General features: G+C 43.7%; 1 protein-coding gene and 1 non-coding gene across 5 annotated transcripts in view; one reads left to right on the forward strand and one right to left on the reverse strand.

Annotated features, from left to right (window-relative positions):
* LOC145412343 (transcription factor AP-2 gamma-like) overlaps positions 1–22,613 on the reverse strand; it is a 106,701-nt gene that overhangs the window by 74,969 nt on the left and 9,119 nt on the right. For all 4 annotated transcript variants that reach the window (XR_013899857.1, XR_013899814.1, XM_080283031.1 and 1 more), the window contains exons 3-4: positions 11,249–11,385; positions 7,700–7,832 (exon numbers count right to left, since the gene is read on the reverse strand). Coding sequence is in view for 2 of the 4 variants with exons in the window: in XM_080283031.1 (XP_080139157.1) it covers positions 7,700–7,832; positions 11,249–11,385 (270 nt within the window). In the remaining 2 variants the exon portion in view is untranslated. The remainder of the gene's footprint in view (positions 1–7,699; positions 7,833–11,248; positions 11,386–22,613) is intronic.
* On the forward strand, positions 6,011–6,129 carry LOC145390385 (5S ribosomal RNA). The gene has a single exon (XR_013895617.1). It is a non-coding gene; the product is annotated as a 5S ribosomal RNA (ribosomal RNA).

Raw genomic sequence — 22,613 nt, forward strand, 5'->3', positions numbered from 1 at the left:
TGGCACTGCAACACAACTCAACATGTACATTCTCAAAGACACCTACATCCCAGACCCAGCACTACAAACTCCCTCCTCCCCAGACATGTTCACCCACCCTTTCACACACCATCACCTTGTGGATGAAACCCAAACTTCCTTCAGATCACCTCCCTAACATCATCCTCAAAAGAATACACTCCAAACCAGAGTGATCACATAAAACTTACACAAACTACTAAAAAGAAGACTGAACTAATTTCAATGGAGAAATAAAATATCCCTTCTGCACACAAAACAACACACCCAATGCCAACATCAACAGCCACATTATGAAATTTAATAGCATTATACTTAATACTGATAAGCATTATAATATATACCACAAGGCAACAGAACACACCATACTCTGAACTTTATATACCAGAGATTGTTTGCCTCATAAAAATCTAACTCCATCAAATGCAAATCCCTCTCTCCTATGCAAGACACCATTGCAAGGTTCCATCAATTAAACAATAAAACTTGTAAGAGTTTTAACACAAAGAAAACTAGATGCCTCTGTAACAACATTCAACCACTCACAGACTGCTCAGCTCCACAATATTAATAGTATCACTAAATCATAAACAAGCACTCCCAAGACCCATGTTGCTTTCACTGCTAACACCCTGCACATCCCTTCTTACACTCAAGCATACTCGTGATCCACTATGCAAGCATATGCCACCTTTCATCAGTATGCACTAGGTCAGAAAAACAAAATAACCCCCTTCACTCCAGAACTGACACACAACATTATCAAGAAAACAAAGAACTCTACAAGCACTGGGGTGGATGGCATCAGCAACCTACAATTGAAACACTTAGGGCCACATGGCACCTAGGCCCTCAAAAACATCAGTAGCAACTAATATGCACACTGCAGCATTGTAAAAGGGGTGAGGTGGGGGGGACTACGGACCCCCTCTTCTGTTTTTTCAGTTCCTACAATGAGACAGGGCATAAGGGATGGAGGACTGAGATATCCCTATACCCTGAAGATTAGGTCTATGAATATGTGTGAATGTAGTACGATTAAGGCTAAAAGGGAGGAGATTGGGAGAATGTTTGTGAGAAGAAAGATGGATGTGTTATCTTTAAGTGAAACAAAGATGAAAGGGAAAGGTGAGTCTAAGTTTGGAAGTGTATATGGAGGGATGTCAGGTGAGGAAGGGCGAGAGAAGGTGTGGCCTTGTTAGTGAGATTGGAAGTGCAGCAGTGTGTGATTAAATGGAAGGAGATGTCACCGAGACTGATGTCGGTGAAAGCGAAATTTGGACGTGAGTTGTGGGTACTGTATTTGTGAGTGCATGTTAGGGTGGGTCAAAAATTTAAAATTCGACAAAACATGGCTATTTTGATGACCTAAAGTATGTTTTCACATGAAGTAACTGTATTTTTAAAAATGAGTCAGTGGTAGGCTACTCCAGCAACTTTCAATTTAGCTTTTACGGTACTGACTCTCCAAGCATTCAGTGATTACTGGTGATTGGCAACTCTATAAACGATAACCCATTGCTCTGCATTTCTGTTACTAACTATACGAACTGGTACTGGTTTACAGATTTGAATTTTGTATGAGTCTGTGTATTTTACTGGAATCATGGCCCGTTGCAGCACAGGAGAAAGCACGAAAGACTCTGTTTTAGGCTCATCACGTGGTCTTCCGGTAAATCAGTTGCCCACTAGCTGTGATGTCATCAGGGCATATTTGGAACATAAATCCACAAATCCGTCATTGAGCACTCAAGCCTATGCGGAAACTGTTGCACTTGAAGTAGCAGGAATTTATGAGAAAGCTTCCATCTCAACTACTGATTACACCAGTGTTGTTATTTGTGTGAAACGCCTGATACCAAAGGCACAGGAGCTTAGGAAATATCCATTGAGCAAAAGGACTTCCAACACTTACACAGAGAAACTTGCCAGCTTTGACACCTTATTTGACATTAGTCGTTGCAAATGTTTCAAAAACATCAATGCACACGAGAGGTCTGAGTGTAAATGCACTAAAGCAGACAAGATGTCGCCTTTCTGGGTTGACCAAAATAGTTGCAGAAAAATGTATATTGGTGGAATATGCCATGAGAAGACAGCACAAAATAAGTGTGCAGCATATACAGTAATAAAAAGGAAGCTCTATCAAGAGTTCACTAGAGATACTAAGCAAAATAATGAAGATATAATGACAGCATGTATTGATGACAGTGATGCCTGTGATGAACAATATGATCAATATGTTGATGATGATACTGTAGAAGTAGATGGAACAGTGTCTGAACAATTTAGTCTATCCTGAACTGAGTCATGTAGCTGATCAATGTCAAGTAAGCAATAAAGATAACTGCTCCATGGTGAATGCAGCATTGATAAATATGAATAATCTATCCAACCATCCATCATCCAATCTTACGTTGCCCCATGAGAAGCGTAGAAGCCCGGGGCTAGGCAGTTGGTCCTGACATTTAAGATGAGAGTGAATGAATATTTGTGAGGAAAATGAAGTTGATCCCAGTAAACTCTGCCGTCAGAGAAAATACTGGAGAGATGTCACATTGCAACGGCATAAAAATTACTTGAAGGAGATCATTTGCATCGGTTTTGATGGAAAAATCAATCAAACACTCAAGAAAATCCCAGATGGTCAAAGAATTGTGAGAGATGATCATACTCAGTAGCTGCTTTTCTTGACGTCGTTTACAACAACCACATTTCTTCCGAAAGTGGAAGAGCAGCAAATATTGCCAAGGAAGTCATGTCTGTCGTTCGAGAAACAGATTCAACAGATTCGTTGCAAGCTACTGTCTGTGATGGGACAAATGTCAATACTGGAAAGATAAATGGAGTGATCCGTGAGCTTGAAACACAACTTTGCAGACCACTACAGTGGCTTGTTTGTTTGTTGCATCTTGTTGAAATCATTTTCCAAAGTTATTTCAAGGCAGTTGACGGTTCGAGAACAGGTCCACCAGGCTGCAGGAGAGAAGTAGGTCAATCGCTTGAATTTGACCCAAACGATCTTCCAGTTGTTGGTTATGAACGTGTTTCTGGAAAAACTTGCATTTTACCAGAAGGAGTTGTAAGTGATCTCAGCAAAAATCAGGGCTACCTGTACTGTGTATGTTTGGCAGTGCAATTGCCAAGTGGAGATACTAATGAAGGTGTGGGACCAGCTGCACAACCAGGACCACTAAATCATGCCAGGGGGCTCACTAAAGCTAATCGCGTACTGCGACTTTACATGTCAAAGGAGCAACCATCACCAACCCTAAAACATCTCGTTTCATTCATTGTGAACTACTACGCTCCTGTATGGTTCAGGGTGAAAGACAACAGCTCGTGTCAGGATGGAGCCAAAAATTACTACTTCATGGTGGAGCTCCTTCAAAAGCTGCTGTTGGAGGATTAGGCGATCATTCACATTGTGCGTGCCAATAACAGCTACTTCTGTCACCCATAAAACATCCTGTTGTCGGCTGTTGCTGGTGAAGATGTTGGCATACACTCGATGGTGATCATGTTCATGAAACAAGCACAGATGAATGAGAATGATGACCAAGCCTCAGTTAGAATATTTGAAAAATCGACACTGAAGACAAACTTCGATGCCGAGAAGTACATTGAGCTGACAGAGCTTTCTTCTGACACAGTTCCTCCATTGCTGAAGAATAGGCTGTACCAAATGGACGAAAGCCAACCCATCGTACTGGTCGCGTACCCTTGCCATTCCCAAGGAGTGGAACGCTACGTCAAGGACGTCACATCCTCCACAAGTAAAGTATTTGGGAATGAATCACGTCATGGTATGCTCGTCCAATGTATGTGATCTCCCAGCTTGTTCCCGAAGCTTGAAGGTAAACAAGACTTTTGATGTATTTACCTAATTGTGATATACAGGATATGAACTATGCTCGTAGTCCCGTCTCTGTTTCTCAATAAGTCAAATTTAGCTTTAAACTCGTTTAAGTTTTTAGACTGGACGATCTCTTTGTCCAGGCTATTCCATAGGTCTATACATCTATAAGGAAAACTATATTTCTTGATATCCTCCAAGCAGCTTGGTTTCTTCAGTTTCATTCCGTGTCCTCTTGTTACTCTCTTATCCCATAAAAACAGATCTCTTTGTTAATTTTATCTACTCCCACAATGGTCCTGAACACTGCAATCAAGCTGCCTCTCTTTCTCCTTTCTTCTAAGGAAGGCAAATCTAGCTTTTCCAGCCTCTCTCTGTACGACAGATCTGCCAGACTGAGGACCATTTTGGTTGCTGTTCTTTGTATTCTCTCAATCTTGTTTATATCTTTCTTTTTGTGCGGGGACCACACTACTGCTGCATATTCTAACCTGAGGCGAACATGGCCACTATCAATTTTTTCATCATCTCCTCATCCATATAATGAAAAGCTACTCTTATATTAGTCAGGAGTCTATACATCTCTCTAACTGTCTTGTTAATGTGTTTTTCAGGTGACAAACTGTCCTGGACCAGCACTCCCAAATCTTTCTCTTCTCTTGCTTTTGTGATTGGTTCATTACCCATCAAATAATTCAATGATGGCCTCTTGGTACTTTTACCCATTTCCAATATTTTACATTTCTTTGCATTGAATTTCATTTCCCACATCCGGCTCCAATCATGTATCCTATCCAGATCCTCCCGCAGCATTTTACAATACTCCTCAACCTCTACCTTCCTCAAGATCTTTGCATCATCAGCAAACAGACTTGCATAACTGTTCACTCCATCTACCATATCATTTACATAAATCAGGAACATTGCTGGCACCAACACCGAGCCCTGTGGGACTCCACTTGTTACTTCCCTCAATCCAGACATCCTATCCTTGATTACTGTCCTCATTTGTCTGTCTCTCAAAAAGTCTCTCATCCATTCCAGGAGGTTCCCCTTCAGTCCTCCTATTTGCTCTAGTTTCCACATTAGTCTCTTATGGGGTACCTTGTCGAAGGCCTTCTCCAAATCTAAATACACACAATCCACCCAACCATCTCTCTACTGTAGCACGTCAATCGCTCTTTAGTAAAAACTCAACAAGTTGGAAACACATGACCTTCCACTTCTAAATCCAAACTGACTATCAGCCAAAATTATCATCTCTTCAAGATATTTTATCCATCTATCTTTCAGAATTCTCTAACATAATTTTGCGACCATGCTGGTTAGGGCCACTGGTCAATAATTCAGGGGTTCTTCCCTGTTTCCTCCCTTATAAATTGGTACGACATTTGCCCTCTTCCATTCTCGAGGCACTTTCCCCTCTTACAGAGAACACACAATTAAACTGTGAATCTTCTCTGCCAGTTGTTTTCTGCATTCCTTCAGTACCCAATTAGAGATTCCATCTGGTCCTGGGGCTTTCCTTACATCTTGAGTTTCCAGTAATTTATAAACTTCCCGCACTTCCACTTTTATATCTTTTAACACTACATTTCTAGTCACTCCCTCCCCTTTCACAAACTCCTTTTCATTAGTGAAAACTGATTGGAAACATTTGTTCATTATTTCTGCTTGCATTGCTGCATCTTTACAGACCTCCCCTTCTACTTTCAGTTTGGTGATTCCTTCCTTTTGTTTCAGTTTGCCATTGACAAATCTATAAAACAGTTTGGGTTCATCCTTACATTTGTCTTTTATACCTTTTTCAAAATTCCTTTTTTCCTCTCTAAGTATTCTTGTGTATTCATTTCTAGTTCTTTTATATTCTTCCTTTGTTCTGTTGTTACCTCTCTTTCTCCAATTGTTCCACGCCGTGTCTCTCTCTTTTTTTGCTATCATACACCTTCTATTAAACCACTCCTTTTTCCTGTTTTCTTTCCCCCTTTTTCATTTCATGAAATAATGCCTTTCATATGATCTGAATACATTTATTTCAACTGTTATTATTATTTTCAAAATTGATATTTAACGTAGAAATTGTATTTTAGTTCTTCCGAAAAAATAACATATGTTTCAAAGTTTTTTGAGAAATAACTCTACGGCCATACCACGTTGAGTACACCGCTTCCCGTTCGATCAGCGAAGTTAAGCAACGTTGGGTCTGGTTAGTACTTGGATGGGTGACCGCCTGGGAACACCAGATGCTGTTGGCATCCCTACGTCAAGTGGGGTTGGTGGAGGATTAGTGCCCCTCCCTGTAAAACAATTAACTCTAAGCCCTTGGCCACCCTGTCTGGGATACATGGCGTCTGGCAAAAAAAAAAAAAAAAAAAAAAAAAAAAAAAAAAAAAACTATTTTTAGATCAAAGTTGCTGGAATGGGCATATATATATCTAAACATTTTTTCGTAGTGTTACTGTCATTGTAAAGGAGCACCATTCTGACTATGTTTCAACCTGGTAACCCTAGCTGGTTCCTTTCGACCCACCCTAGTCCTGCTTATGGTCCTGGTAGTGAAAGGGATGCAGAAGAGAGGGAGTCTTTCTGGAATCATGTTGATGAGTGTCTGCAGAGTTTAGGTGCAAATGTGAATGTGTAATGATGGGATATCTAAATGCTATAGTGAGAAATGTAGCAGCTGAAGGTGTACTTGGTATGCATTGTGTGCCTGAAGAAATAAAAGTGGGGAATGAATGACAGGAATGTGCAATAAGCGAGAGATGGTGATTGGAAACACCCTGTTTGAAAAGAAAGATATTTATGAGTATATATGGGTGGAAGGGTTGCTGATAGAGGATTAATGGCCAATGTGTTTGTGTCCGGGAATGTAAGAGGAAGATTGCTGGATGTGTGAGTTTTGAGAGGGAAGGGTGGAGGTATGTCTGATCACTACCTGGTGGAAGGAAAGTTGAGAGTAGGTATGAGGTGGTTGAAAGCTAGGAGAGTTAGGTGTGGCAGGGAGGTTTTGAAAGTGAGTGAGTTGGATAAAAGAGAGAAATTGATAAGAGTATCAGGAGATGTTCAATGATGAGTGGAACACAGTGACTGATCAGAAGGACGGAGGAGGAATGGAAGTTGTTTAATCCCGTAAGTGGTGGCCACAAACAAATCATCTCCATGTTGCCCTGTCCCCTGCCATTTCACTGCCTTGCTCTCAGTTCACACCTCCCTCTCTTATATACCTCTCCACTCCTTCCCTCCATCTCATCCTTGGCCTCCCCCTCCCTCACATACACTCTCCCTGTCAGTCCCTCATTCTCCATCCTCTCCACATGGCCAAACCACCTCAGTGTGTTTGTCCTAACGCTTCCTATCACATCCACATCCACACCACAACGCTCCTTCACTTCTTCATTTGTCAGTCTGTCTCTCCATGTGATTCCACATGCTCCTCTCAAATAACTCATTTCAACTGCTCTCACTCTTGACTTGTGTCCCTCCAACAAGGTCCAAGCTTCACTTCCGTATGTTAGAGTTGGTATCACGATACTGTAATGTAGTAACTTTTTCACTTCCATGCTCACTTCCCTGTTTCTTATTACTGCTTTCAAGGAACCAGCAACCTTTCTTCCTTGTTGTACCCTTTCAAGCATATCACCCTCCAAACTTCCATCCTTACTCATCACACTACCCAAGTACTTAAATGCACTCACATTTTTCATTTCCTCCTCATCCAACCTCATTGTACATTCACTGACTTCCCTTCTCTCGAAGACCATAGCTTTACTCTTCCCTGCTTTCACCTTTAGATTCTGTTTCTTACACACACATCAAAAGACATACTTGGTATCATTTGCTTGTGACTCAAACTTGTGCCAGCCTCCCCTAGCAGCTACAATCTCCTTGTTGATCTCCTGCAGGCGCAAGTTACGTGAGGCCAGATAGAAGAAGTCTTCAGCTAGTTGGGCTGCTTCAGCTGGGATATGTGGAACAAAGGAAAAACGTAACTACCATTTGTTATATCGAACATCTTTCAGTCTGATGGCACTTCATTTTATTCACAACACCTCCAAATGGTTTTATTCAACTTATTTGAAATCCCAAGCAGTGAAAGAGCTAATGAAGACAGTATTTGACCTAACAGGTATGAACAGTGTCTCCAAGCTGAATAAAATCACCTGAAAGAGGCATAGTGGAAATTACAAATATGTCAGAGTAATACAGTTTCATAACCTTTCAGTACTTCAGCCTGATATTATATTTACTAATTTCCTGCTGCTTCCAGGCAAATGCTGATAGCTTTGGAAAGGCTTCATGTACAGTAATGCAGAGACCGGGCTCTTCATTCCAACTGTATGTTTTACATTTTGCTAGCACTACATATTTTCATCCACGTAGGGAGAATACTCTAGTAGTGAAGCAGATATTGTCATAACAATTACTACTGTTTGAAAAATCTCTCCTAGCAGACAAAGTTGTCTGCAAGTAGCAAGAATAAAGCACAACAAACATCACTGGACTGAAAGGATTAATAAAGGCTATATCCCTCAGGTTATATATATATATATATATATATATATCGTTTCATTTTTAAAGGCTCCAACATGCTTGTATGTGTCGGCCTTGGTCACCTAATAGCGGCTCTCCACGCTGCACGATCCATTGCAGCCTCCCTGTTCAGTCCCTTAACCCTAAGATCACACTTGATGACCTCGTCCCATGTCTTTCTCGGTCTACCCCTCATAACCCCACCACCAATATTAACACTTCTCACCTTCCTCACCCAATTATCATCCCCCATCCTCTCCACATGTCCAAACCACCTCAATCTACCTCTCCTCATCACAACACCAATACACTCCAGTCCCATCCTACCTCTCAACTCTTCCATTATAAACCCAGCCCTTCCAGGCCTTGGACGCAGGGACGCACTGCACATCCACCTAATCATTGTCATTTCTGTACGACTGAGCCGGCGAATATCTTCCTCCTTCACTGCCCAGGTCTCACTGCCATACAGCATTACACTCCTAACACATGCTGCATACAAAGACCCCTTAGCACGTAGGAAGAGCCCTCTCAATGTCAAGAGAGGCAAGAGCTCCCTGAACTTCTTCCAACCACTTTTCACCCTAGCCACAGAGCTAGCTCCAGCCCCACCTCCAGCACACAACATGTCTCCCAAATAACAAAACTCTTCCACACACTCAAGAGATTCACCAGCAAGTTCAAATCTTTCACGTCTGACAAGCTCCACCTGCTCACCCTGGCACGCCGTACACATAAAATCAGCATTATCTCGCAGTCTACCTCTTATATATATATATATATATTTACTGTATATATATATATGTGTGTATATATATATATATATGTATATATATATATGTGTATATATATATATGTGTATATATATATATGTATATATATATATATATATATATATATATATATATATATATATATATATATATATTTATATATATATATATATATATATATTCATTCATTCATTCATTGCCAGACGCCATGTATCCCAGACGGGGTGTGCCAATAATGGCTTAGAGTTAATGAATGAATATATATATATATATATATATATATATATATATATATATATATATATATATATATATATATATGTGTATATATATATATATATATATATATATATATATATATATATATATATATATATATATATATATATATATATATATATATATATATATATATATATATATATATATACAGTATATATATATATATATATATATATATATATATATATATATACAGTATATATATATTCATTCATTCATTCATTGCCAGACGCCATGTATTCCAGACGGGGTGGCCAATGGCTTAGAGTTAATTGTTTTACAGGGAGGGGCACTAATCCTCCACCAACCCCACTTGACATGTAGGAATGCCAACAGCATCTGGTGTTCCCAAGCGGTCACCCATCCAAGTACTAACCAAACCCAACATTGCTTATATATATATATATATTTATACACTCGACCCTCCATTTCCCGTTGTTACTCTAGCCACACCACACACTGCTTTGGCATTTCTAACTATGCAATCCGTATGTGTATTCAACAGGCTGTCCAGATCCATTTCATTCCAATTCACTGATTCCTGTATTCATATGCCATTTCTTTGATCCTCAGCTTTTCGACTTTGTCTTTCTCCCTGCCTGCTCCTCTCTCTTCTGGTCCACCTCACTCCTCTCAGCTTGATCTTGCATACCACAATCATGTGACCTGACAGACCTGCACATCATTCTCTCACGGCCCTCATATCAGCAATCATTCCCAGCACTGACCTCTCTACGAGCACGTAATCAATCAGGCTCCTTTCAACACAATCCCCGTTCCATCTATACCATGTATATTTATGTGCATCTTTGTGTTTGAAATATGAGTTACAAATGCACAACCTCCTTTGCTGACACATCCTTCAGTCGCTTCCCATTATCATTTTCTTCTGGTACTTCATTCCAACCCATTATGTCATCCTCAGGACCTGTGTCTACTCCTCCATTCATATCGCCCATTATGATCACTTTATAGCTCCTGGGCATTTCTCCCAGTGCTTCATCCAGCTCATCCCAAAACCGGTCTTTCTTTCATTCCTGTCCTCACACTGTGCATACGCCACAATCACCACCACTTTCACCTTCTTGAACTTGACATACATACACCTCAAGCTGACACATCTGTAATCTCTCATTCCAATTTGCCACACCTCATTCATCAACAAAGCAACATACACCTCAAGCTGACACATCTGTAATCTCTCATTCCAATTTGCCACACCTCATTCATCAACAAAGCAACTCCTTCCTTGCATCTTCCTCGCCCATTCATGCCCACTCTTAAACATTTCACATCTTCCCACTCCTCCACTTCACACCCTTCCATCTTTGTTTCACACAATGCCATGATGGCATATCTCGCACTCTTGAACACATTCACCACTTTCACTCTCTTTCTCTCCTCATTCACACCTCTCACATTCCACATGGCCATGTGAATCTGCCCATTTGGTTGGGGCCCTGGTCAGGTATTGGGCCCTCCGAGGCTCTCTGAAACAACTGCCATGATTTAGTGATTTTAGATGGAGGAATCTGGGGGACACTTAATCCGGCCAAAAACCCCGGATATATGGTTACCACCCAGCATGGTAAATGGTTTCCTGGGTACAGGAAACCATTTGGCTTGTCACTCAGTGTAGAGACCATAAAGCATCCCTACTCTGAGAGAGTGGATGATGGGCACCCCCATCCACCACTGCAACATGACAAAAATCTGGGCCAAGTTATGGTAAAATGACCATAGTGCTGTATTTTCTTAAATCTGTTCCCATGTTGCTGTTAGTGCTCACCTTCAGTCAGCTTGGTGAAGCAGGATATGATGGCAGACTTTGAGGTGAGATTCTTGATGCCATTCTTAGCCAAAGTCTGTTTTAGCTCACGACCCTTCTCCTTGCTCAGCCGCAGCATTGAAACCAACATTGTCTGACTGGAGGCAGATACAGTAATTTTTACCAAAATAATACTTATACAGTATACTCTTAGTTAGGCTAATAGGCTAATAAATTACAGTAAAGTATTGGAATGTTCAGAACAATTCATTTAGAGATGATTATGAAGTATGTTCAGAAAGTATTCTACCTTAGGCTTGGGATAGGGGAGGGTCTGCTAACCTGTTGACCTAGGACACTAATCCCCCTCACAGTAGGTTCCTTTAAGCATGCAGCCCAGCACTCTTTCCACTTCCTAAAACATTTTTTCAAAGTTAGTATTCGGTATCTCCTGCAGGTGTTTTGTAGTATTTGTCATGATCTCCTCTCTCGTCCGAAATTGGGAACCATTCAGTGGAATTTTGAGCTTGGGGAATAACCAAAAGTAGCACAGAGCCATGTCTGGAGAGTAGGGAGCCTGCCGAACCTGCGGGATGTTGTGCTTGGCCACAAATTCCTGAAACAGGTGAAAGGAACAGGCCAGGGCATTGTCATGGTGCAGCTTCCAACTTACTGTACTGCTTTCAAAAGGTCTGGTCTCTTCTGCCAAACTGTTGTGAAGATGACGGATAATGTAGACGTAGTAATGTAAGTTGAGTCTGATCTTCTCGTGCGTATTCGTGATGCTAGGACACTAACCCCACTCACAGTAGGCCCCTTCTGACTTGATGCATGTAGCCCAGCATTCTTTCAACTGCATACAACATTTTTCAAGTCGGTATTCATTATCTCCTGCAAGTGCTTTGTAGCATTTGTCATGACCTATTCTCTCATCTCAAATCGGGAACCCTTCAGTGGAGTTTTGAGCTTGGGGAATAACCAAAAGTTGCACAGAGCCATGTCTGGAGAGTAGGGAGCCTGCCGGACCTGCGGAATGTTGTGCTTGGCCACAAATTCCTTAATCAGGTGAGAAAAATGGATAGGGGCATTGTCATGGTGAAGCTTCCAACTTGCTGCTTTTCAAAGGTCTGGTCTCTTCCACCAAACTATGTCACAAAGATGACAGATAATGTTGAGGTAGTAATGTAAGTTGAGAGTCTGATCTTCTGGTGCGTATCTGTGATGCATAATACCATAGTAGTCAGGGGGGGGGGGTCAACATGCATTTCGCCTTGCTGCGGACCTGTCATGCTTTTTTGGCCCAGGCGACCCTGCATGCTTCCACTGGGATGAATGTGCTTTGGTTTCTCAGTCGTGCCCTTACACCCAAGCCTCATCTCTAGTGATAACTGTCTTCAGCAAGTCTGGATCACAATTTGCGCACTCCAACATATCTTGAGCAATGTTCTGTTGTAAAGGAGCTTCGGAACAAATCTGGAGGCAACTCTTCACATGCCCAAATCATCCATTAAAATTTTGTTCGCTGATCCACTGCTGATCCCAAGTTCATTAACAATTTCTCTGACAGTCAACCAATGATTTCCCATGACCAAATCGCAGACTTCACATTTTCGGCACTCCTGCTTGTTGATGGCCTCCCAGGGCATGGATCACTCTCAAATGATATTCAGCCATTTGTGAAGCCACTGTACCACTCCTTTATCTGCATTACCCCATGGTAAGAATAAGGGGGAAAGAAAACAAGAAAAAGGAGTGGTTTAATAGAAGGTGTATGATAGCAAAAAAAGAGAGACATGGCATGGAACAATTGGAGAAAGAGAGGTAACAACAGAACAAAGGAAGAATATAAAAGAACTAGAAATGAGTACACTAGAATACGTAGAGAGGAAAAAAGGAATTTTGAAAAAGGTATAATAGACAAATGTAAGGATGAACCCAAACTGTTTTATAGATTTGTCAATGGCAAACTGAAACAAAAGGAAGGAATCACCAAACTGAAAGTAGAAGGAGAGGTCTGTAAAGATGCAGCAATGCAAGCAGAAATAACGAACAAATGTTTCCAATCAGTTTTCGCTAATGAAAAGCAGTTTGTGAAAGGGGGGGGGGAGTGACTAGAAATGTAGTACTCCCGAGGGGAATGGGAACGCTGGTGATAGGGAGAGCTGGAGCTCCTGTTTCACTAGCTATCTAACCATCCCCCTTTGGTGACCTTTGCAGTGTGACAGTAACATGGAGAGCAGACCAGCGTACTCTCCCAAAACATTTCCTCTAACTATCTATGCACTACACCACATGCACTTTACATTTCACACAACGTATCCCACTACGTTACAAGGGTTGGCGCCGGCAAGGGCATGCGGCCAGAAAACTTTGCCCCTGCTACCTAGTGGCGGACTTCTAGGGGGAGGTGTGGCAGGGGTTCCGCCGGCATAGATCGTGGGTCCAGGGTGAGATGGGGCTCGGGCCTGTGCTAGAGGGTACAGGGCATTGCGGTTCCCAGGCTGCCGCTTCCACCCAATAGAGAGGGGCCTGAACCTGGGAGTAGCGCCCCAGGAGGCTGCCCTATCAGTGGGTGTATAATGGCGGGATAGTTGCAGTGCCAAGACGCGCTTGGAGGGTGTCCCTGCAGCTGTCCTGGCAAGGTGCCCCGAGGCCACTACCACAGCCACTGGTAAGCTGGTGGGCTTGGGGTCCCAGATCCATTGCCTGGACCTGGGACTGTGCAGTGAGTAGAACCTGTGCTGTGTCTGTCCCCCTTTATTAATACTGAAGATGACAAAACAAAATAAGTTTCAAAGCAAGCCTGAGGACAGTAAATCACCCATGGGGATGAGGGTGGGTTCATGGAATGTGGGAAGTTTGAGTGGAAGAGCGGGGGAAGTCGTTGAGGCATTCAGTAGGAGGTGGGTGGATGTGGCGTGTTTGCAGGAAGTCCGGTACAGGGGTGGATCAGCCAGAAAGATTGTTGGGAAGGACTGTTGCTATAAGTTGTTTTGTCAGGGGGGGACAGACGGATATGGAGGTGTTGGTGTGATGGTTGCGGAGAAATGGGTGGAATATGTTATGAATGTTTTGAGGGTAAGTGATACGATATCGGTAGTGAAAATTCTGTTGGGAAGAAAGATAGCTGCGATTATATCAGCATATGCTCCACAGGCAGGATTGGATGAATCAGAGAAAGATAGATTTTGGGATGATTTAATATGTGTAGTGGGTGGTATGCGGGATGATGAGATAGTGATTTTGAGAGGGGACTTAAATGGTCATGTAGGTGAAGCAGCACAAGGTTATGAAGGAGTCCATGGGGGATGTGCGTATGGTCTAAGGAATGCAGAAGGGGAAAGGATACTCGAGTCTGGGGAGGCAATGGACATGATTGTGTGCAACACATATTTTAGGAAAAGAGACAGTAGGTTAATTACGTATGAGTCTGGGGGAAATAGCAGTCAGATAGATTATTTTCTGGTTAGGAGGGCCGATAGGACGTTAGTGAAGGATGTTAAAGTTATGGGAAGTGAGGAGTGTGTGCAGCAGCACAAACTATTGATTTGTGATATGATGCTTAAAGAACAAGTGATGAAAAAGAGGACTTATGTACCTTGGAGGAAAATATCGAAGCTGAAAAACCAAGTAGTAAGGGATGCCTTCTACAGCAAGTTGAGGAGAGTGGTGGCTGAACAGGGAGCTGTAGACAGAGGCGTTAATGAACAGTACAGAGCCCTCAAGAACAATTTCTTGAGAGTTACTGATGTAACATGTGGTTGGACAAGAGGACCACCAAGACATAAAGTAACTTGGTGGTGGGATGAGGGTGTAGAAGCTGCAGTTAAGGAGAAAAGAAGGCTTTTCCGGGAATGGAAGAAGGGTGGTAGCAAAGAGGAATATTTGGCTGCCAAGTGTAGGGCTAGAAGAGAGGTATACAGGGCAAAGTCTGAGTCACAGAACTACTACTTGATAAGCTACATCATGGGGAAAGGAAAAATATGATATTTAGGGTGGCAGGTCAAGTGAAGAGGGATAATCGGGATATTATAGGTAAGCAGTGTGTGAAGAATGATGAAGGAAGGGTAGTGGTGAACAGTGAGGATATTAAAGATGCATGGAGAGAGCATTATAACCGATTGTTGAATGAGGAGTTTGACTGGGACAGGGAAGGTTTGAAGCCAGCAGATCAAGTGTCTGGCCCTTGGCCTTTGATTGATACTGCTACTGTTGGTGAGGCAATAGGCAGGATGAGGGTGGGGAAGGCAGCAGGTGTGTCTGGGTTGACTGCCGAAATGTTGAAGGTCTCAGGCGATACAGGGGTGAGTTTAGTCACTGACCTGATAAATAGGATTATTGATTATTTATGAGTGTGTTGTCCCACATGATTGGCTGAAGAGTGTAATTGTAAATGTGTATAAAGGGAAGGGTGATGCCCTGGAAAGAGGAAATTATAGAGGTATAAAGCTTTTAGATCAGATAATGAAGGTAATGGAGAGAGTTTTAGAAGGTATGATTAGAGAAGGAGTGAATATTGATGAGATGCAGTTTGGGTTTATGCCAGGTAGGGGGACCACTGATGCCATATTCATTGTTCGACAGCTTCAGGAAAAATATATTGGTAGGAGAAGGGATCTTTATTTTGTTTTTGTTGATTTGGAAAAGGACTTTGACAGTCTCTAGAGAGGTGGTGAAGTGGGCAATGAGAAAGCTTGGCTTGGAGGAGTGGCTGGTTAGGGTGGTTATGGCTATGTATGTGGGTGCTCACACCCAGGTAAGAGTGAATGGAGATTTGAGTGTTGAGTTTTCCGTGAATGCTGGTGTGCATCAGAGGTCAGTCTTGAGTCCCATGTTGTTTATCATGGTACTTGAAGCCCTTTCACGTGACTTGAGAAACGGACTCCCGTGGGAGTTGTTGTATGCTGATGATTTGGTGTTGATTGCAGAGAACGAAAGGGAGGCGGAGGAAAGGTTTAGGAAGTGGAGAGATGGTATGGGGCAAAAGGGTTTAAGGGTAAATGCAGATAAAACAAAAGTGATGATATCTAGGGTTGGTGGCGGTACTGTCAAAGACGAGGGAGAGTGGCCATGTGCAGTTTGCCACAAGGGCGTGGGAAGTAATTCCATCTTGTGCGGTGTGTGTGATAAATGGGTGCATAAGAGATGTAGTGGTATCAGAGGTAGACTGCGAGATAATGCTGATTTTATGTGTATGGCGTGCCAGGGTGAGCAGGTGGAGATTGTCAGACGTGAAGGGATTGAACTTGCTGGTGAATCTCCTGAGTGTGTGGAAGAGTTTTGTTATTTGGGAGACATGTTGTGTGCTGGAGGTGGGGTTGGAGCTAGCTCTGTGGCTAGGGTGAGAAGTGGTTGGAAGAAGTTCAGGGAGCTCTTGCCTCTCCTGACATTGAGAGGACTCTCCCTACGTGCTAAGGGGTCTTTGTATGCAGCATGTGTTAGGAGTGTAATGCTGCATGGTAGTGAGACCTGGGCAGTGAAGGAGGAAGATATTCGCCGGCTCAGACGTACAGATATGACAATGATTAGGTGGATGTGCAGTGCGTCCCTGCGTCCATGGCCTGGGATTACGATGGAAGAGTTGAGAGTTAGGATGGGACTGGAGTGTATTGGTGTTGTGATGAGGAGAGGTAGATTGAGGTGGTTTGGACATGTGGAGAGGATGGGGGATGACAACTGGGTGAGGAAGATGAGAAGTGTTAATATTGGGGGTGGGGTTATGAGGGGTTGACTGAGAAAGACATGGGACGAGGTCATTAAGTGTGACCTTAGGGTTAAGGGACTGAACAGGGGTACTTGCCACCCAGTGCACTGCAGACAAGCTTCATAACTTTCACACCTCCAGCGGGGGCACAGTTGTCCCATGTGGTCTAGTGGCTAACCTTTGCACTTGGCAATGGCTGAATAACTTCTCCTCCTCCTCCTCCTGTAGCTGCTGGACCTGGGTGATGAGTCGTCATGTGCGGCGCGGTGTTGGTGGCCTAGCCCCCTCAAGAGACTCCGAAGACAGCCTCATACTTATGTCCAACGAAGACTCAGCGGCTGTCGATGTGCTTGGTTGCAGGTCCAATGGTGAAGGCAGGAAACAAGGTGGTGGTGAGAATGGGCTGGCACTTGTGGGGGAGGCAAGCTTGAAGATAGAGTCGATCCTGGTCTGACAAGAGGACCAACGATTCTGCAGCAGGATGACAGCATCCCGGACTGCCCACAGCTCCATTGCCAGGCTGAGCGGCACCAGCTCCCTGTCACAGTGTGGGTGCTCGACATACTCCAGCACCCCCTGAAGACTGGCATGAAGGGCACTGAGATGAGGAAGTGAAGGAGTTATGGGGGGCTGCAAGTCAGGGTCCTCATCCTCATTGGTCTCACTGTCCTCTTTCGTGCCCGCAGGGGCAGCAGCGGCAATCTCCTCATCAGACATGGTCTGATAACCGGGACTGCCGCCGTTGTTGTCCAGCTAATCCCTCATGTCATTGACATCCACCTGCTCTCCTGCTGTTTGAAGACGGCAGGGGAAATCATCCATGTCAAACCCTTAAAAATCATGATCGGATTTGATTCCCTAGAGGAGACGAGACCAACCACTTTTGAAGGTTTTAACAGAGACTTCCTTCCACGCGTTCGCCCAGTTGAACACTGCAGACTTCAGGTCATAATGCCGAAGATTCTGCAAGGTCTGCTACCCACTTGTGTCCTCAACCCCATCCTAGTCCTCCAACAGCACCAGCACCTCGTTCAGGAACCTCTGCCGGTACAGTCTCTTTGCAGCCACGATAACACCCTGGTCCAATGGTTGAATCAGAGCAGTAATATTCGGTGGCAGAAACATGCACCTAATCCACCAGTCATCATCTCAGATGGATGTGCAGGCGCACTGTCCAGGAGCAGGAGTCCCTTCACCTGGTCACAAGTGATACCGAGGACCTCCGTTTGATAACGGATAACGTCCTTGACAAAGTGTCTGTGGAGCCAGTCTCCAAAAATCTTGGCAGTAAACCAGGCCTTTACAGAATGGTACCACATAACAGGCAGGCTATCCATCAACCCGCGGACAACGTGGTTGTTTTGCACGCCCAACAACAATGGGCTTGAGGCGGTGCATCCCGTTAGCATTGACACGACACAAAACAGACATGTTGTTTGGATAACTTCCGACCAGACACAGTCTTCTGTAGGCATAATATGTTACAACACAATACTACAGTGCTCCCTTAACATCCACGGGGGTTAGGTAACAGAGACACCCGAGTATGTTAAAAATCCACGGATATCTGCTGCCCCCTTTAAGAACATCCCTGGACCCCCATTAACCCTTTGGCTGCAGCAGCTGTGATGACAACGTACTGACTGTGCTTTATTAAACTTCATGAATGACTTTTACTACCACTTACTGTTATAATGTCATGAGTCAATTCATAGCATACCCGCACAATCTGCAACCGCAAAAAAGTTCGCTGGCTAATCCGCTTAGCATCATGACGTCTCTTATTATCGCAAAAATATCACTTAACCACTTGCATTTTATCAACATAATTCACAGTATAATATAAAATAACACTTTCAGCCACTCTCGTAAGATTTCAGTGCAATATGGGTCCATATTATTTACGAGAGAGAGAGAGGGGGAGGGCAGCAAACCAGTTTAGACCAGCTCATCGAGGGGTACGAGAGAGAGAAGGGGGGGGAGGGCAGCAAACCAGTTTAGACCAGCTCATCGAGGGGTACGAGAGAGAGGGAAGGGGGGGAGAGGGCTGCAAACCAGTTTAGACCAGCTCAGGAGAACATGGAAGAAAAGAAATACTCCTAGTCAGTCCTAAACTTCTCCCCTGATGAATTAATGGCATTAATAAATGAAGTGGCCAAAAGGAAGAGTGTTATATTTGATTCACTGGATAGTGCAATCACTAAAACAGTGATGAACTGTGCCTGGGATAATGTTACATTTGCAGTGAACAGTGTCAGCAGAGTTCAACGACATAAAATGCTTTAGTGAATCCAGCTCCGGTACTGTATCCACCTGCAGATATTTAAAACCGTTTATGTTATATCCACCCACGGATATGTAAAACTGTGTATGTTTAAAACGCGGATGTTAAGGGATGACTGTACAGTATATGCAACTACGGTATGTAACTACAAAGCTATAGGTAACACTATGTAAAACAGGCAGTTATGTCTTAAGTTCTCCAGGAGGAGACAACTACACATCCCACAGCCTAGACTAATCAAGAATGCCAAACACCTCTGATCAGGTGCTGGAAACATGACTGACACACATACACACACACACACACACACATGTACACATACGCCCACACACTTTAGCCAGAAGCCAGAGGGGGATATAAGTCCAAAATCACATGTAGGAGGGTTAGAGAACCAGCTAGAGAACCAGAGAGAAGGGGTTAGACAGCACCTGAGAATAAAATCCAGGGCGGAATAAAGGAGATAGGGTCAGCTAGGAGGTTTGACGTCACTCTACGTTACGCTGTCAATCACTCTTCGATATAACTGTGTACAGTACAACAAACTCCATAATCCAAGAGTGCTCTGTAACTCACCTCGCTTATGATACACAAAGGGAAGGTGAGAAAGAGAGAAAGACCTACCTATTGACTCTAGTCGACGATACACCATTTTCCTAAGCACCGGCAAGTTTCACCCACACAACGCCTCACGAATTTATACTGGAGGTGCTTCGACAATCTACAACCAACCTTCCTATCTCTCTATGTCTATCTGTGGCAATGCTCATTGATACTTCTCCTCCTCTGCCAGGGTGTTGATGGGCAATAAGCGGTAGAAGAGAACAGTTTCGTCACCGTTACGGACTTCACTGAGGGCAAGGCCCTTGACCTTGATCAGGCACTGCACTTTCTGGCAAAAAGGTCTACTTTTTCTGCTGCCGCATCCAAGGCCTTGCCATTTACTTTACCGCCAGTAAGTCCATGCTGAAGCTTGAAGCGAAAGAGCCATCTCTTGAAGTCGTGTACGTTGTGCAAGCGTGCTAACTTCTCAGTTGCAGCCTTCACCTTGGTCCCATGCACTAGCACACTGGCAGCACGTTGCTGGTGAAACCACATCAATGTCGACCAGTCAATAATGGCGTATCAGGCCTAGGCCATGATCTTCCTGTCACCCCTACGTGTGCTTTTGCTGAAGTCCTATCCGTACTGCATATGCTTGTCAGGTCACTTCTAGATGTCAAACAATGTTGAATGGGATAGATCATATTCAAACAGTATGCATCCTGTGGTCCAGCCCTTGTCAACCGCGCTCAATATTTCATACTTCTTCTCCAGGGTCAAAACCTTCCTCTTCCGCTTCTCGGGTGGTGGTGGGACCATCATCACAAACATGATAATGCAGCAGAGGAGGGCCACAACCTGAAGAAGGTAGGGGACCACCACAAAAGCAACCCCATTCACAGCCATACTTGCATGTGTTACCACTCACAGGAGAGACAAAGGTGGGAACTGAGGTGTGGGCTTGTAGGCCTGCAAGCAGTACAGCACTGCCATATCACACCCCACACTTGCCTCCAAACACAGAGGAAGCAAAATGCTGCAAACTGACATCTGCATGTAAGGTTCACTTCTGTTTGCCCAGGCAAGGGTCTTCATATGACGATAACAGTGGATGACTAGTACATCACCACCTCAGACTGTGCATGACTAATGCAGCCTGCCAGGAGACTATCACCATACAGTAGGGAAATGGACTGGGGCGTGTGGTGGGGTGTTTCCACACTAATCCCGAAGGCTGGGGGACTTCCGCCATTCGGAGTAGAGGTGGCGGGCGCTTCTAACATACATTTACTCATGGCTAGCGGTCAGTGTTACATGCCCAGAGGCCATGCAGAAACACAACTCCCGGTGACCAGGTGACTTTAGAGGTTTGGTAGTGAGGCTAACGGCTGCGCTGTCACCAAACATGTACTCATAGCTTGTGGTCTGTGTTACTGGCTTGGTGGCAGTTAGAAATGACTTATTCCGGTGGCTGGGCAACTTTGGACATTAAGTGGGGATGTGTATGGATGTTCCGACACTGCTTGTGGGTTACAATCGTATTACTTGGGTGCTCGAGGTTCATTGGGAGTGATCGGACAAGCACCCGACTTTGACCATTCAGTACAGGGGCGGATGGACATTTTAGCTCTGGTTGTGGGCTTAGGCCTACTTCCCACTCACGACTCGAGCCCAGCAGCCACAATACTGAGTTTCTGAACATGTCGGCTGGCCAGCCGAAGTTCTCGGGGACTTTTACGACCAGTTACTAGCAGGTAAATTCGGATAATGGTTTGATAAAGCCATGGTCCAGCGCCCAGATAATGAACAGGGCCGGATCCTGCATGTCCAGATAAGTGAGGAATTACTGTATACAGGTATATGCATAGCAACATAGCTACAAACATAACTACATACATAAATGTGGCTACAAACATAGCTATATGGTTAAGTACACAGATACAGAGCAACAAACATAGCTTCATACATAGTTATCAACATAGCTACAAACATACAGATGCTTTTGTTTACAACCAAGCTCCAATGTTTGTATGTTGTAATTCCCAAAATTTTGCACTTATTACTGTCATCTGATACACGGGATGGATATGCCATACTACACGTAATACAGTCATCTGATCTGTCTGGTACAAAATTGAAAAAAAACACAGAAAAAGCAGAGGAAAAACAACTCACCTTTCCTCAACAAAAGGCAAATGAAATGTGAGGATACACAGACACTCAAGTGCTGCCACCTTGTGGGAGCCCTTGAGATCACACGACGAAGGGCACATGGGTCTGTCCCATCGGATGACAGCGTTCTAGGGTTAGGCAACTACTAATCATGCTGGTAGCCTAACCACTCTTATGGTAGTACCTCCTTGGGGTGAAGACAATGGCTTACAAAACTTTCCTGATACCACTAAGCCACTTTATTTGCCACCCAGCACCCACTGTCCTATAGCTGACCCAAGACATGTGTTGCTCCTATTTCTATTTAATACTCTGTACTGCGGAAACAGAAGGGAGGGGAAAAAAAAAATGAAATGAACATTTACTTTGCCAATAACTGGGTTCTTCAAAAAGTTCTCAGCTTCACCCAGAAAAAACAAGAGAAACCACAACTTCTGGGTACAACTGTATGTTATGAAGCCTCATATGACTAAACACAAAAACTCAGATCTTTAGATGTTTGCAGGTGAGGCTCATTGAAATTCAGTGGGCTGGAGCAAAACCCCAATGTGGACAAGAATGTAGTCCACGCTGTGATCAAGTATCTGCAGAGACTCATGGCCAGGATGGCCAAAATCTCCAACTAAGGACAATCAAGTGAAGGACATTCACCGCATGGTCTTGAATAACAGACGTTTGATTGTGCA

This window comes from Coenobita brevimanus, chromosome 1 (genome assembly GCF_032717465.1).
Source record: "Coenobita brevimanus isolate Jiangsu-jjx chromosome 1, ASM3271746v2, whole genome shotgun sequence".
Classification (NCBI taxonomy): Eukaryota; Metazoa; Arthropoda; class Malacostraca; order Decapoda; family Coenobitidae; genus Coenobita; species Coenobita brevimanus.